Here is an 18,423-nt window from a genome sequence, read left to right on the forward strand (position 1 = left end):
TAAATAGGTCCATGAATGGGCTTCTTCATTGAGAACACCTGTGCAGCAGTTAAAATAAGCAGGCCTATCTAATACCTCTACCATCCTGTGTCTATCTTTGAGCTTCTTCTGTTCCAATATAATCAAACAGGAAAGCACACGTTTCCTGTCTTTGGCCCATATGGACTGGAAGTTAACCATCGATATACGAGCACACTGCTCAAACTTTTTTTTTCATCCTCCTGTCCTGCTTACTCACTCTGCCTTTCTCTCTCATTGTCTTTGTGAGGTATGCTTTTGTAAGTGTCTCACTCACTTTCAAGCAAAAAAAAAAAAGGTAACAAAGTTTGCTAGAGCTTTGAGCTTTCCCTTGATCTGAATACAAAGCTCCAAGGTTCATGTTGGTTCACGTTTGGTTTCTACTGCTGCTCAAAGAGCTAATTGTGCTCAGCAACATCACAGCATGACACGATGACTGACTAATGCATTAGCCATCGTTGTGTTTGATAGAGACGCAAACACGCGCGCAGGATGCCCGGCGCCGCTCATAACACACCTCACCTCTTGTGATGTAGCTATGGGAGCCTTGTCGTGGCTGCTCACTTGTTTTGATGGTGGTCGGTGTCACGGCTGGTTCACATGTTGTTTTGATCCCTGCTGTCAGAGCCCAGTGAGCTCACACAGACACAGCTGGCTTGGGTGGAGCCGCTAGGGGTACATAAGGAGTTGAAGGACATGGATCCTTGCCAACACATTTCATACATAGCGCATATCTTACAAGTGCAGCTGAGAATTAGAGACAGGGGACCCTCACCCCTCACTGCCCACCCTACCATCTGCCCGCCTGGGGCTGGGGGCTCGGTGGCTTAGCTTCCATATTACCAGGCATGACAGCCCTGCCCTCAATCAACCCCTTATACATACACACACACACACACACCTTCACTTCTCGTCTCTTCTCTTTTCTTCTCTTCTCCCTCACTATTTTAATGACAGGAGTATGTTAGTGTGAAACTTGCCTCTCCTTAATGTCAGTGTAAATGAGAGATTACTGGCCTTTAACAGCAGCAAAGACAGGGGACATTATTTTCCTCTCGCCATCTAATTTGGTTCTTGCTCGGAGGGGACTGCAAGGCCAGCAAAGGTTAGGTCTTTGCAACGGTGTGTGTGTAGGTGGTGGTGAATGTGTGTCAGTGTGTGGCTGAGTGTCTCAGTGGAGGTTACAGGTCTCCGAGTGGATATAATTAGAAACTTCCGTGCAGCTTTTAGAAAAATAGTCAGCTTCCCCTTGCTTGTTTTCCTTTCACCATTTATCTCTCTTCTCTGGTGACACGATCAGGGAGTTAACCGCCCTGTCCATCTTTGTGTCTCAACTTGCCCCCGTTTTTCTCCGCTGGTGTAAATCTCACATCCTGTTCCCCATCAGCCAAATAAAACAGCAGGACTGGATATAACACATGGAGGGGAATCCCTTGAATCAGTATACGTGAAGCTTCACAGAGCTTCATTCCTCTTCTTGAAGGCTGGTTAGAGGAGTGAAATATTTGGATGATTGATACAAGAACCATGAAAAAGATTAAACAAGTAATAAAAAAATAAGTGTAGGCCATATTTTGGCACCACAAATTAGTTATTTCCTCAGGTCATGTGTCTGAAGTTGAGAAGTAGTTTGGGGGCAGTCTATTTTGTATATCATCACTGCAATCTTTAAGATGTGAAGATACTTTACACCAGGTCACTCGTGTCAACATGAAAGCCCCTATACATTTAGAAATGACAGTTATTAGTAGAAAACTGTTGGCAGATAACTAAGAGAGAATTCTCCAGTGCCTTTCATCCTCCCACAGTCTTCTATAAATAATGGCAGGTTACTAAGGATAGGCTGAGTGACTCATACACCTTCTCCTTGCTGCCACTGGCCTGCTTCTTCTCCTATAGTTGTGACAGAGGGCTTAAGGGGGCTAGAATACTTCCCAGCTTCAACCACCCCCCCTCCCAACACACAGACACCTTTTCGATGTAGGATTAGGGGGGGTTTGTGTCCGACCATTTCTGTACCTTTTTCTGAAACAGGTGATCCAACATTCACACCCACTTCACGCTGTGATTAGCCCAGCTGTGTGGAGGTGAGAGAGGTGCCAGGGTTTGAACTTCTCTCTCCAGCTCTTTTTTCATTCTTGGCACAGCTGGGTTATTTTTGTCCGAATGTGTCGGACAAGATGTTGTACAAACCACTTATTTTCTAGTATAAGGGCTGGGCCCTTAGAACACACACTCACTCATGCACACTCATTACCACAAAAAATGCATGTACGGCTTCCCATTGTTTCCTATTGCCTGAGCCACCAGTAATCGGCTGCAGTGGATCAGCAGAGCAACAGTTCGCTCATGACACCGACTGATGTTAAAGATCCCCACTGATCCATACACAGAGGAGATGGGATGTTTTCTCTCACTTCCTTAGCTTCCTATTGTACTTTAATACAGCTAATTAAACATTTTAATCAAGGATAGCACTGTATTGATCCCAATCCATGCTAAGGGGGTGGCTAGTGTTAACCATACCACTCTGATTATTCCTGCTCCACTAGAGCTGTCACTCACCCTCCCAATGATCCCATCAACTTTCCCTTCTGCCAGCGTCGAGAGAGAAGACCAGTAAAAACAATGAGTTGAAGTCATCCCCGACTTATAATTAATCTCTTGTCGACTTCTATTGACACGTCCACTCTTTGATTAAATAATTACCTAAGTGCCATAAGCCTCCGTGATTGAGTCATAATCCTGAATAAGCTGTAACCAACTATGGTCACCTCCTTCGCTACGATTAGCTCATCATTTGCTTGGCTGCCAGAGCAGCAGCTACCCCCCATCTGTTATGCTCTGGTTCTGGGACAGCAGTTTTGGGTTTCTGGAGCCTGGTAACAGGTTCTCATTTGACTCTCGGTACAGTTAAACTCACAGAGTGTGTGCAGATACAGACACGTGCGCACACATATGCCCATGTATGCAAATACATTCACACGCATGTCTGCACATTCTGACAAGTGCAGTTTCTCACATTATACTACTGCTCAAACCCACCCACAACAAACCACACACACTTCCCTTCACACATGCACTCGCAAACACATGCGTGTCTACCCACCTGCCCACCCAGCACTCCCACACCTCACACATAAACAGCCTGGCATCTGTCATCGGAGGGGGGGTCACACGTACACACACACGTGCACACATGCAAACACAAACACACCCAGACACACAAACACAGTCCTGTTGTCTGCAGTGAGCGTACCCTTTTGACCCTTTGACAGGTACACGGAGGATCTCAAAGTGAGAGGAGAAGGCTCAGAGCAGGTCTACAAGTCAGAGACGTGCCCTCTCCATAGGTAGCTGTCGAACTCCTCGGGGCTCCAGGGGACGGCAGTGCCTCTCCCAGGAAGCTATAACTCTCCTCTCAGGAAGTGAGGTGTGTCTGCAGCGTTATCTACATCTGTCTGGGAGAGGAGCAGGAGGACAAGAGGTCAGACAAGAATGGGACCACTTATATCATGTTTTATGTATGACGTGTGGCATGTGTTTGAATATTTACATGTGTCTGAAGGTGATGCAAATAGAGAAGAAAAAAGAGGGAGGAAGTTCAGAGAACTGTGTTTCCTTTGTCAACAAAGACTGTCTGTAAACAGTTTAGCATGATGCAATTCCAGAGCTGAGCCAGTAACACCCACAGTGCATAGCATGTATTGATTGGAGCTCCACATATATAAAGGGTTTCGAAATCAGTGATCAAGTCCCTTTACACAATGGTTAATGATGTTCAAAAACAGTTTTCTTTCTTGGTCAGACCTTTTCTGAAATATTTTTTTAATTTTGTTGCGTTGGGTCATTAAAGTATTTTCCCATCTGATTGTATCCTTTAAAGACAACTGTGACCTTCAAAAGTGACTGATTTCAACACTTCTTTCCTACTCCTGATGGTTTCTCAAATTCCCTCTGGTCCTAGGTATGTTGAACGACCCCTGAAATAACACGTTTGAAGAATATAAATGATCAGCCCCCACAAAGTCGAGTTAAAAGCTTCGGGGGTGATCCTTGTGAACTCTTAGAACACTCCCAGGCATATAATTAAAAGGTAGTTTCTAATTTCTATGAGAGTAAATTAGCGCCTCAGCTTCATTGTAAAATCATGGCTGGTGGCACGTAGCCTGGGGAGATGGATTGAATGGATCAGAGAGGGTTGGACAGTCACTGGATAATTTTGACAATGGGGTTCGGGGGTATCATCCATCACTCAAGAGCTTACATGAAAGTTTTGACAGGTAGAGGTCGTGGCAATGTGGCAGGAGCCAACGGAGATGGATGCCTTTAATTTGGGTAATGAAGAGTTAACCATCTTGGGAGAGCAAGAGGAGCGTTAAATGGGAGAGCCATCCGCCATTAAAAGAAAGTCTTATTTAATTCCTCCAACCCTAATGAAAGACATCGGAACACAATCCTTGATTGACAATGAGGCCCCAGCTGTAATTCCCTGCAGACAGTTCACTTAAGTTCCCTCCCTTGTTAATCTCAAATATAATGAATTGCAAAACTAAGGTTAAATGTGGCAGCGTGAATTCATTATCACTAATACATTAGACCATAAGATGATTTACAGTGCGGTCTCTCTCTTATTTTCATTAACGGTGAATAGCTTTGATTTAGCTAAGATTCCGCTGGCCTGTTCATCCTCACCATCAATCTCACCAGCTTGGTCATTGTCCTCCTTTATATCTGACCTCTTCGCTCGAGAATGGACCAAAGAATGAAAATGTGTAGGAGCAGACAACCTGGTGAAAAAATTATTATTCTGCTTTTTAGTGTGAGTACAAGACCCCTCTTTATCGCTTCCTCGGAAATTATATTCATCCTGAGCTGTCATTCAACTTCATCCTTGACCCTGGTCTTATTGTTGCAGACTTAATGGTCGTGCTTTCTCCAAGATAATACTTAATGTTCCACTGTCTACCAGCAAAGGCCTGCAAAGACTATCTCCCACTAAAACACCAGGGACCCTATCTGCATATTGAGCTGATAGCTATATGGACATTCAAAATGCATGTACATGTTCCCCTATCATTCATTAACCAACAGAAAGGTATCTGAAATGCATGTTTCTTTCCCAGGTATAATTCTAATACATCCGCCATGGAGTACATTGAACATAGTGTGGGCACTCTGTGGCTTGGGCAACATTCCCAGTCTATTCATATTAATGCTCGAAGGAATGTCATACATAAATCAGCCTATTACGGTTCTACACCCTTAAGGAACATGGCGTATGCCCACTTTGCCTTGCTGAAATCTGTATATATGCATTGACTTCCTGTATCACCATTTACTTTCCTGAAATCATTGTATGTGTATGTGCATGTGCATGCTTCCACGTTCTTAAATCTACTTTACTGTTGTGCATAAATGTGACAAATTGTAACAGTGCACTAAGTAGAGGCTGCAGCAGCTACGGTGAGTGACAGGAAGGTTATGGGCTCCTAATGACAGGGTTTTTAAAGCTATAGCTACTGCTAATTGGGGTGATGTGTCCGTCCTGTGTCCCCCCAAGACATGTCTAGCTACCAGGGATTAGCCATGATTAAGGTACTGGTCTTCCTAGTGCTTTAAGACCTTTCACAGTATTTATCTGCAATGGTCAGATTACTCCAGTGATGGACAGATAGAGATCGTGCGGGTCATGATATATCTAGGCAGTTGGTTTGAAGCGTATTACAGCCATCCTTCTAGCTAGTGTGGCTTTAAAAGTTACATATATCTCCATACGTGGTGTAGAAGGAGAGTGAATGTAATATTTATGCAATCAGCTTGTTATATAAAAGTAGTTCAGAAATAATGCCTCAGGATATTTTTCACATTTCTTGTTGAAAGAAAAAAGGGAGGCAGTTCTTACACAAAACACATTCGTTGAGTGTAAAATCATTATGTTCTGTTGGCAAACAATTTAGTCTAGCATCGCACTAAGTACACAATAATGGTTCTCCCCAATTAATAAGACACTAATTATGTGTTGCTTCCTCTACAGGTTTATATGGAACACAATGTTTTATGTGCTGCCCTTTTCTTCTTCAAATACTTTCATGGTAAAACTGCAATATTTCTAGATACTGATATGAAAGCACAGTAATAACTCTTTATGATTACTTTTTCTATATTATGTAAAGGAATATAAATACAGCATGCTCATTTATTGAATGTAGATTTTTATGGGTATTTTTTACATCAGGAAAGCTCTGGGCACCAACTGTGAACCCCTCAGGTCATTATGCTGTTAAACATCGCAGTGGTCACAGTGAATACATTTGTAAGGAAAACACATTCATATTTTAAACTATTTGTGTTAGTCAGCTTTTGAAATGAGCAAAAGTGCTGAGCCTCATTCTCTTTTCCTTGTTAGGCCCATGTCTGTTCCAGAAAAACCTCTCATGTGTTTTCATTTGAGAGGATGGCTGTGAATTTAACTCTACCTTGTTAAAATGAATTGTCATGTATGCTTGACAGACACTTATAATGAGATTAGTGTAGGGATGTATCAAAGAGGAAATGTTGGAAATAAGAGAAGAGCTAATCCGCTCACACTTTTATGACTAAATTCATTCTTTCCGCGGTTTCTCGAAACTTTGCTTTCCTTTTCATTATCTGAATTGTCTTACAGCTCTCATCTTGTAATCCTGAGCTCCTCTATTGACACTACAACTCAGTTTAAAAAAGACCCAATCAGACTGGAATAATAAATGGGAGATTTGTGTTCACAATATCAGATTTGTATTATTTTATATGCAGGTATAGAGTCTGCAAATTTTTTTTCAAGGAGGTAGATTACTTCCATGCATTAACATAATCAGTAGAGAAAATCATACACACACATTAACATAATCAGTGTCTAATCACGCTGCAATATGCAATGAGGGGTAAGAGGTTGTGACTACTGACACATACAACAATATCTAACACTTGACTTGAGCAGCTGAATATTTTTACAATAATCTTAAACTCAAAAATCCAAATGTTTAATTTGTTCTCTCTGTAAAAGACACTTAACAGGCCGAAGTCTGATGAAAGCATCAAGCTTTGCCACACCTGAGTTAGTCTGTGACTGTGATTTGACACACTCATTATCAAACCTTCTATTATTGATTTCTAGATAGTTGTTAAACACTCTGCCATGCACACAGCTTAGCCTTTCTATATCCCTCAGTCTCCTCCAATGACCTTTACTGTTAAGATAGAGATAGCTCTCAGCGAGTACAGAGGGTTGTGGAGGATTTGCAAAAGAGGACATTTATGAAAATCTTTCTTGAAGCCTGTCTAAGAAATCCTTAAGAGACATGAAGGAAAGGGCAGTGAGTCGGTATATGGAGAGGACATACTGAGGCTCTGATATGGATGGAATGCTGGGGAAAATACCAGTCTATATGTGCATATGTAATGCAAAGTAAAAAGGAAGTCGCAAGACTCCATTGAAGTTTTCTCTCTTTCTGTGGCGCCATTGGTCTCTCCAGACATACACTCAGAACATAAATATACTTGAGGAAAACTTTACTTGTGATTCAGCCAGCAGACAAAGGCTGATATTGAAATGACCTTCTCTATAGACTTAAGTTGGTATTTAAAGAAGTTCACATCTACATAGAAGACAATACTTTCTCTAATACTGGCCAGTTCCATTTGTATGTCAAACTGAATGAGTGAATGTGATGAATGATTATGGGAAATAGGTCAATGGCTATTCCGTCTGATTTCAGAATGGTGTGCAAGATCACCAGAGTTGGCCCCACAACTGGGGAAAAAAGGATGTTTTCATTCTGTCCCACATGATTTTGATTATGTTTACATAGTAGCACAGTGTTTACTTGCCGTGTTTTCGTCATTGTTCAGGAATGACAATTCTTTACATCTTTTATACACATTTTTATTCTGAGACTTGTTGGTTTCTGGCTGAACAAAGCTGGCGAGGGTACAACTAATTCAGCTCCGGTTTTAGGTGGTTATTTGTCAGTATTTGTGGTTTGAGGGATTGATTTTCTTTCCCCCACTGCATTGATGAAACCCCTCCTGGGGGTTCCTCTGGGAATTCATCTTGTGCTGATAACTTTGAGCTATCTTATCTGGTCACTGTTCAAACAAGAGTGAATGCTTAGATTTGCTTCAGGTGTTTGTCTCTCCATGGGTCCATTTCTTCCTGTTTTGTTTTCAAGGTTAAAGCCTGATTGATGCTGCGGATTTTACAATACTGTTTTCATGCAGCCTATGACTAAATCACTTTGTTAAAAAGTAACCCGCAAGCAATGTTTGACAAGCAAGCTTTAGTATTCTGGCATTCATTTGTATAATATTTTCGAAATGAAAGGATCATTTCAGAACATAAAAAATGTATCAGATGGTAATGGCAATAATATAAATATGATCATTCACAGAGCTCACTGTATGACAGATACACTCAATTCTAGGAAACAACTGTCATTGCGCAATTATTATTTTAGTTTAAGACAGTTTAGGGTAATTAATTAACCTTGAATGTCAATAAAAGGAAAGTGAGGAAGCCATCAAGAGAAAAAATAAAACTAACAATCCCTGACTTTAATTCAGGGTTATCCTACCTGCTAATTATAAAACCTTAAGGACCTAACATAACGCTGCCTAAGATTTGTCCACGAGGCATGGATTCTCAATTTGTCATGCTGCTTTGAACTGTCACCATTCGACCAGTGGTGCAAAGATCATAAACCAGTAAAACTTCAGAGCACAGGATGCGACTGAGGATGACTAAGGGTTGCTTGTACTAGGAAAGAAGCCTCTTCTGGAAGACATTCACAGTTGCACTTTGTTTTTCACATGAAAAGTGTCAGAAATAGTTGGATAAAAAAAGAGACAGAATGGGAAGTAAAGTTTAAACGCTGGCTCCTTCTTTCGCCTCTGTAAAGCTGGCCAATCATAGAGTTAAGTGAATTTCAGCTCGTCTGATTCATTTTGGACACTTTGGCTACCGACCCACTTAATCAGAGGTTGGGAAGGTGTGTTGTTGAAGAGGTTTCGGAAGCTATTAGACAAGCAGTTCTGATCGAGTATCCTGGCCCCTTAAGCACAGCACGGGCCCCCTCACCCATCTAGGCAGAGTGTCCTGTAGTCAACACTATCTTATCTTGTTTGGGGGCAAGTCTGGGCTGGTCTGCAGGGGAGCAGAGCCACATGGCTTCAGTGGGAAAACGTCCCATACTTCTTAGAAATCAACTGCCTGAGTAAACGTGATAAAAACATCAATTTCTGAGAATGATGGTGTTTTGGCTTTATGTTTGACCGGAGCAATTCAGCTTTATTGATGAACTATTTTACCACTCTGCCACCAAAAAGCCAGCCACTGTAAACAACGTCCCCCTTTAGTATTTCACTGGTAATGATGTGTAGTTTTCATCTAGCTTGTATCAACATGGTAATAATAACTTTAGGTTGGATTGACACACATTATGTTTTATAATCTTACAAACTTAACTTCCCCCTGCTCCTTCCATAGTCTCCACCAGTGTGTATGAGAGCAAGACCTGACCTGCAGCCATACAATCCATCAGCATTAGTCCTACACAGTCTCCAGACTAAACACACTCTCATTACAGTGTTTGTGAGCGCCTGGAGGGCTCTTCCTCCTCACAAGTTTATTAACACAAGACACAATGTACAATACAAAACTAGGTACACTGGACTCTTACAGTAAACACCGCTTCAATGCTGCTGGTATATAATTAAAGGATTTAAATGGCCCGAGCTTATGGGGAATGACATGGCAATATGATTACTGTAGAACACACTGTACTGTGTAAGCCAGAGTTGCTCCAGGATGATGTCATCTCCTTCAAGCCATTGCAGATTCCCGCTGCTTTGTGGGGCAACGTCTGTGCTGTGAAGAGAGCGAGAGAGAAAAAGACAGGAACTGAGACCGGAAACCCCTTCACGCTTTCTTACAGAATTCAAACAGTTGTCACCTGTATAAAGACTGGTTATGTGTTGCCAGCTAATAAAAGTCTAATTCCCATATCTCACATTCCTAAGTGCAATAATTGCCTTAGTGACTAAAGAATTCAGTTACTTCTATCCTACACCCACGCTGATCCTCGTGTCTCACATTGGCTACGCTTAAACTTTATAGTCTCCCTCAGGGTTTAATGTATGCTGGAGTGGTTGGGTGAGTGTTCACTGGTGAGGTTGTTGAATTTGGTTATATCATCAGTGGTGGAAGTAGTGTTCAGATCCTTAGGAAAAGGTATTATTATCAGCTATATGTACCTAAATGTATGCAGAATACCACAATTTTATTATTACTAATGCAAAGTTGGTCAAAAAAAAAAGTAAGTACTTTGTATACTGTTATACACGGTAGCTCTCTCTAAAAATACATATTTTAAAAACATCATCATAAGTTTTGAATGTAAAATCTGTATTTGTAAAGGAACTAAATATAACCAGTATATAAATTTAGTGGATGGCATAAAAGTGTAATTTTCCAGGAAAGTACCTCAAATTTGTGCTAAGGTACTGTACTTGAGTGAACTTTCTATATAGTTACTTTCTACCAAGAAATAGAGTAATGTTACTTTTTATTATTTAGAAAACAGTTTCCTCTCATTCTTACAAAAGTCAGTGTGTAAGAAACACAAACTTCAGTACAGTGCATGAATGGACAAACCTCAATAGTGTTTGTAAGTAGAGGGCCGTTACAAGTGCAAGTGTACACAAGGTACCAGCAGCTTTGGCCTCTGATTGCATTTGTGTGTCTGTGTGACAAACATTCCAGTACAGTGCTCAAGCATCAGCTGTTTACATTCACGACAAGATACTCCAGTCTCAAGTATCCGCTAAGCATCGGACCTTGAGAGACAAAGGCCACATCAAGGAGGTCAACAAACAACCCGACACCCTGGAGATACATTTGCATTGAGTCGAGAATGTTAAGCAACAACCGGGCATAAAATGGCCTCGGAGGCACCAAACACTTAAGTGGTAAAACAACAACCTCCAGACTTGCTGTGAGATCCTCCTCATTGTCAAAGCTCTTCTTATCTCGAGATAGAGAGGAAGACAGCATGATCTTTGAGGAATGAGACCATACAGCGACAGGCAGCCAGCGAGACAAATCCTGGGCCAGCTGACATAGCTCATTTTAGTATCATCTCACAAGTTCAGACAATGAAATGGGTTGCAGTAACTGGCTACAAACTATAAATCTTAAGATTCATCAGCTGATATTAGGTTTCACCTCCAGCCACAGCCTGGATAGAAAGGACTTTAAGTCTGTATGGAAAGAGACAAGGGTGGCTTTATCTTATACTTGAAAACTGCTGGAACTTACATAAATTCTATGTATATCACTGGATTACCATTAAGTGACTCCACTATATGGGCTAGAAAAACACCAATTCACTGCATGGCAATAAACAATGTAACCTGAGCACACAGGATACTTGGAAATGTGTCAGTCAAGTGAAAAGTTAATTTGCGTTTTTATGTGCTACCAAAACAACCCCCCTTCCTCACCACTGCTTTTAGCCCACCACACGGACCCCCCCCCCCCCCCCCCCTCTTTACCCATTGTGAAGCCATCAGATAGCGGTTTCCAGAAGTCCACACCTGTCTCAGGGCTATGCAGAGGAGATGGATCCATGCATTTTGAGCATCAGATAGCCTCTAGCCAGGGTTAGTATTGATCTAACGCTTCACTGGCCCTTTGTGAGAGCAGCAGCTGCTTTGGGGGGCTTTTAGATAAGCAATGCAAAGGGAATTGTTTCTCCTGAAACCCTCTTTCAATGTTCCTACATGAAAACCATCACTTAATTCAACACTCCATCGCTCTGGAATAAAATGTCCTCTCCCTTGACACGAAAAGCCGCAAATAAGTATTAAAACATCTCCCTTTGGGGTATTGGAAAGCGCGTGGTATTAGAAATCACACAGTGATAATGCAGCTCTCTGGATTTTCACTGTTTAATCATATAGAATCTCTAGAGTGGAAATTAAATGAAAACACAACATGTTTCAGCATCCCACAACATTCTCTTTACTATCACCACAGCCCAGTCACTGACTGAGGCGGTGTGCGTGGGGTGGGAGGGAGGGGAGAGGGGGGTATATTGCTGCTGCATCTGTGTGAGGCAGACATGGCGATGAGACCCTCCCTAAGATGACTCATAGGCTGTATGGGCTGACACCAGCACCTCATTCACAGCCAATAATGAGCCATGCTAATGAGCAGGACAGCCACCCTGCATGCTCATCATTAAGCAGCCCTGTGATTCATGTCCAGCATGAAACCATCATATGAAGAGATAAGGCTGGCTGGAGCGGTCTAGGATGAGATATGTAGGAGAAATCACACACAAAAAAAGAAGAAATGTTTCAAGCACAATACTGGAGGCAAGGCTAGAATTCTGTATGATATGGCTGATCAATGTGTCTGAAAGGAATAAGTGCTCTTCTGGCTAATCAGAACAGAATATAGTGTTGTTTAGCTCTCTTTTACGTCTTGGTGGAATATCAGACTTTCGTGTGCTGCTTATGAGGACAATTTCCTCGGATTCCGCACAGATATGCAGTCAATATGTGCTGGCAAATTGCACCCATATATGATACCATGCTATCAGTTAATTTGAAATAACCTCCTCTACCAACGTCTGCACTGATCTGATCAAAAACCACTCAAATGAATCCATCAGGGAAAAAAAAAACACGCTGACAGTAAAACATGCAAGTGCATGCGCCAACCTCCTGAGACTCCTGCTCCGACACATATATCTGATAAGGCTTAATCAGCACAGGGTGGTCATGATAAAGCATTTCAGCCCTATCTCTGTCTGAGAGAGACACACACAGACAGTGGGTTGCCTCTCTGTGAGTGGAGAGACAGGAGCCCCTCCATCTCTCAGCATTTCTCCCTCAAACTGCCCCAGTCTCCTTAGCCCTGTCTTCTTTCCCCCTGTGTGCCTCTTTTTCTCTTTCTGTCTCCCTGATATCCTCTCTCTCTCTCTCTCTTTTTCACACTCTCTGCCTTTCTAGCTGCCTCTCTCTGTATCAGTGGAGACACTTCTTAAGCCCCAGCTGGGGAAAATACGGTGGCTTGGTGGGGGGAGGGTTTCAAAAGGGTAAGTGATTGCCCTCTAGGGGACAAAACAGAGAGAAAAAAGCAGGACGCCTTATCGCCCCAGCCTCCAATAGTACTGCTGGCTACCACCCAGAGCCCGGGGGGAGGAGGGCGGAGGGGGTGCAGGAGACGCCAGCTAGATGCTACACTGCCTCTTGACACAGCAAACTCAGCAGGGAGCCTGGCTGGCTGTATGGGCTCAACTCAAGGCTGCACAGCCAAATGTTGCCATCTGAATGAGTGTTATTGCTTCGCTTGCACGCTTTATACTACACTACATGAGCATTAATCCACTTGGATGAGAAATCATAGCACGTGTTTGTACTTTATGATTCTGTTTTATTCATGATAAGGGCTTTTTATATATGGAAACCTTATCACAGTTAAATAAATGATTTGTGTGTACACCTGGAGCAAAACTCTCATCCATCATGGGTCCACGGGATGCTGCAGATGTGTTTTGGGTGCTCACACACTTCAAACAAGACCTGTAAAGCAGAATGTACTACTGACCTATTTCCTTCCTTCAAATGCAGACATGGGAACAAACAGGAAAAACATGAGGAAAAAATGTGCCAAGAGTTTGCTACTCAAGACATAGCCATGAAATGCACGAGGTTGTACTAAAGTTAATGATACCATCGAGTCTTCCTCTAAAGCCATTACCGGCTGCTAAAATGCATCCGTCTACAGCAGGCAGGCAGTCAGGCAGGCGCACCGACGCATCCAGGCGCCTGCAACAGTGTCCAAGCGCCACCTTCAGTATCCAACCTAAGGGAGGAGAAAAGAAGAAAAATAATCACACAGCCTACATCTTTTTTCCTCCAGACACATCTGCAAAGGGCAGCTGTCTGTCTGGAGAATAACCTCCCCTCTTACGTGTTTTTCTCCCTTCACTTTTTTAAAAATTAGGGAATAGACTTTAGTCTTATGTGCGCTCTGGTGCGTGATGCGCATCTCAGGAGCGCAGAGTGCTAACTGTGTGTTTAATATGCCTGTCTCGCCCGGCGTGTAGCCCCAGACACTGTGTACCACAAATCCCAACCTCCACTCCAATGAGAGCTCGGGAGGGGAGGAATAAAAGGGTTAAGGGGAGTCTTGCATGGAGTCTGCTGGGCGGAGTGGAAGGGACGTGATTGGATGGCCGTCTGTGACGCAGTAGAAATGAAAAACCTGACAACTAGTTAAGAAGGCAGTTTGTAACTCTGGAAAAAGAGTGCAGAGCTTGAGACATACATTAACGCAGTGGACGAGGACGAACCGGCGCGAACACAGAGAGCTGAGCCGTCTTTGGCATCAACAAGAGAGGAAAAAAAAAAGGGGGCTGATAGAGACACTGCAGCGTCCCGGACACAAAGTGACTTGAAACAGAAGGACAATGGTGCAGCACACAGACAACAGCGAGACGGACGGGAGCATGTCCAGGGAGGCTACCGACTCCGAGGAGAGTGAATTTATGGCATGCAGCCCCGTGGCGATAAACCCGGACTGGTGCAAGACAGCCACCGGTCACATCAAAAGACCCATGAACGCATTTATGGTGTGGTCCAAAATCGAGAGGAGAAAGATTATGGAGCAGTCGCCCGACATGCACAACGCGGAGATTTCCAAGCGCCTTGGGAAGAGATGGAAGATGCTCAAGGACAGCGAAAAGATCCCGTTTATCAGAGAGGCCGAGAGGCTGCGGCTAAAACACATGGCTGACTACCCCGACTACAAGTACAGACCCAAGAAAAAACCAAAGCTCGACAGTTCAAAATCTTCAGCGCCGTCTCCGGAGAAGTGCGGCAAAATTGCAAAGACTCCCAGCAAGAAGTGTTCAAAGATAAAGACTAAGAGCGGCTCCAAGTCCTCTCACCACGGCTACGGGGAGGACTGCGTGTTTCCCAGCTTAAAAGTTACAAAGACTGTGAAAAGTGAGCTCACCGACGAGGACGACGACGACGAGTACGAGGAGGACTACCGGATGGGGATTAAGACCGGGGACGAGGAGCGCCTGAGGCCGTACAATGTAGCCAAAGTTCCCGCGAGCCCAACTTTGAGCTCCTCGGCCGAGTCCGAGGGCACGAGCATGTACGAAGAAGTGCGGAACAACAACAGAGTCTTTTACAATATCAAAAACATTACCAAGCAGAGCACATTGCACGCTGCCTCTGTCTCACCAGCATCCTCCAGGTCGGTTTCCACATCCTCCTCCTCCTCCTCCTCTTCCTCTTCTTCCTCCAGCAGCTCCTCTTCCGGCGAGGACGCGGACGATTTGCTCTTTGACTTTAGTTTAAATTTCGCCCCCAGCGCCCCTGGCACGGAGCTGGGCAACCCCAATTCAGGAAACCTCTCCCTGTCTCTTGTGGATAAGGACCTGGACTCGTTCAGCGAGGGCAGCCTGGGCTCTCACTTTGAATTCCCAGACTATTGCACGCCAGAACTCAGTGAGATGATTGCCGGGGACTGGCTGGAGGCGAACTTTTCCGACCTGGTCTTCACATACTGAACTGACAAAAAAAAAAAACAACGTTCCTCTAGTAATAACAGAGAAGGGAGAAAGTAAATTATATATGTGTCCTGGTCAAGTTGTCCCTATGCCCTGCCTCCTGTGGGTTTTTTCCTGAAGGGTCCTGGAGGGGAGGTGGTGGAGGACCAGGCAGCGAGGTGAGGTTTGAGGAATGAGATGCTTATGAAGCTGGTAGCAAAAAAAAAGAGCAAAGTCTGCAGACGTTTTTTTCTGGCAGCATGACAGGGTTTTATGGATTTTTTCCTCCCGTAGGTCTGCATTTACTGTTCAGCTTAAACGGACCACAAAAAGGGAAAAATACGTGAACTTCTATGCATCTTATCCTCTTAAAAACAAAACAAAAAAAACTGCAGGGAGCTGAAAACGGACTGTGGACTGACTCAAAGCAAATCTGTGAACTGACAATTGTTCAGGATGTTACTTTACAACGGTTTATGTAATTTCTAAATGCCGCAAATGTTTGTTTGTTTTTTGTAACTGATTCAGTTTACCTCCTGGTTTGGAAAATCAAGCAGCCTAAACCTCTGCAGAATACAGGTGTGGAGGAAACATTTTGATACATAACAGACCTCATCTTTTTAAAAGAAAAAGTAAGATATTTTCAGGCATATTTTTGTACAGTTAAAAGGGAATGTTCTTACTGTGCTTTCAGTGAGTTTCAGGCACTTCTTCCCTTTATCATTTGTTTTTAGCATGCAAGGGAGTCCTGGTTTTAAGGATTAAGTTAAATTAAGACTTGCATCAAAAATGCCTTGTGATTTCAAACTAGGTTTTGTACAGTTGTAGAGCAGATTTGTTGAGTATTTGTAGACGATACAATGGCATCATGGGGAACACATACCTCAGAGCTGGAACTAGTTTCAAGATTGTATATGTACTGTAATATAGTAAAGTTAGGAGTTTATGTATATCATACTCGTGATATGTGGATGGGTCCCAATCGCAGGTGTGAAACTGGATTTTGGTATTTTTTATGGCACATACTGTTTTTCCCCCCTCTCATTTTTTTGTGCAATATATACTCTTAAGATACAGACCATCAACAATTGTAGCAAGTGATGGAAAAACAGACTTGTGCACTGTCAACATCATTTCATGTTATGATGCTGAAGCCTGTCCAGGCAGAAAAATAAACAAATCAGCTGGAACTGATACAAAACAATATAATATGGCCTCATGGTGTGATGCATACTATATAAACCGATTAATACCACAATTTGAATGTTATTTGACTCATAAATAATGGGCATATCTGACACCAAACAGCTTGAATCTGAAAATTAGGGAAAAGGAGTTCTGCAAAAAAAGGGCATAGTCTGATACAGTGGTGGTCTGGCATTAGTTTAACAAGCAAGCAAAAAAGAACATTCCATAGTCCTGTTTCATGAAATGAAACTTTATTTTAAAACTGAAGACTGCCTTCTTTTTTTAAAACATTAACCATAAACCTGTATTTTTTATTTCTTGCACTTAAAAAAAGCAGATATTGTTTATTTTTATGTGGGTCTTCTTACATATGAAGTCTGTTTGATAAAAAGGTTTTGGAATATGACCTAATTATATGCCAAGACATTTTGTTGGAAGTTCTAGGCAGTAGTTACTTCACATTCCAAGTGTGAATCTGTCTTTGACTCATCTTTTAATAAATAAGTACCTACCACCATCGACTGTCCTTTCAGTTTGTGAATATATGTACACAAATGTGTTATTTGTTGCGTTTGAAAAGGATGTGATGACAGAATGATGCCTATTTTGTATGTAGGCGGATACTCTGAAATGGATGGGCTCAAACTAACATGTGAATTCACATTTAATAAAAAGGAAAAAAAGGAAACTTTTAAACTGCAGTGTTGAGATGCTTTACTGTTCCTGTTCTTAAAATGTGCTGTTTTTGCTGAACTTTCTCTCTCGACACCTCCCTTAAAATGGACACTGCGGCTTTAAGAAATTGAATTGCCCGCTTGCCTGCGCTGAGCGATGTGATTGGTGGGCTTGGTGGTCCCCTTGGAGACGAGCTGGAAACAGGAGCTGCTTCTAGCCGTGTGTGGGAGCTCTCTGTCTGTCTGGCTTCCATTCAGAAAAGTAGCACTCTGCCCCGCACAGAACGGCTTGAAAGCTGTGCGAACAGAGGGCTGGAAAAACGTCTAAATGTGACATATGTCCACTCAGGGATACACAACAGCTCTTATTCCCGACAGATACTGTTTAATCTCTGAAAAATGTGGAGGGTCTTTTACAGAAACATAATTCATGTGAGATTAAACTTTTCTCTAAAAGGCCAAAATCCACTACTCCCTCATGATGTCACTAGTTAAATGTGTGTGAGAACAGGGGTAGTAGGTCAGCATGAATTGTATTTATGGCTTAAAACAATTATTCCAGTGGTTGTCAGTTGTTGTCCTCGAGTACCACAGCTTTTCTCTCTCATCACTTAGTGTTGATTTCTACCCTAAATAAAAGTAAATAGCTGGTAGGGAACGAAGCAAGCAGGGATGTGGTACTGGATGACGAGGACTGAAAACCCCTGAAGTAGTCCAAAGAAAAACATAAGTAGGAGAACATAAAGGGTGGAAAAAAGAATGAATGGTATACCTTGCATCCACTAATATAATCATGATACTACTGTGCACCACCAGAGCTGATTATGTTATTGTTCAGACCGAGCTACAACGATGTTGTCATCGTCAGAACTGCGGCTACTTAATGTAAGCACTCTAATATGAAAGTTGCTTATTAGAAAAAATGAACAACAGTA

General features: G+C 42.6%; 1 protein-coding gene across 1 annotated transcript; it reads left to right on the plus strand.

The window, feature by feature from the left end:
- The first annotated feature begins 14,333 nt into the window (after positions 1 to 14,333).
- sox11a (SRY-box transcription factor 11a) lies at positions 14,334 to 17,331 on the plus strand. Its single transcript, XM_035674300.1, has one exon. It carries the CDS (start codon positions 14,535 to 14,537, stop codon positions 15,645 to 15,647), a length of 1,113 nt encoding a protein of 370 aa, XP_035530193.1. The 5' UTR covers positions 14,334 to 14,534; the 3' UTR covers positions 15,648 to 17,331.
- The last annotated feature ends 1,092 nt before the right edge of the window (positions 17,332 to 18,423 follow it).

The sequence above is a fragment of the Morone saxatilis genome, unplaced genomic scaffold (assembly GCF_004916995.1).
Source record: "Morone saxatilis isolate NCDOM2014 unplaced genomic scaffold, NCSU_SB_2.0 Contig3, whole genome shotgun sequence".
Lineage (NCBI taxonomy): Eukaryota > Metazoa > Chordata > Actinopteri > Moronidae > Morone > Morone saxatilis.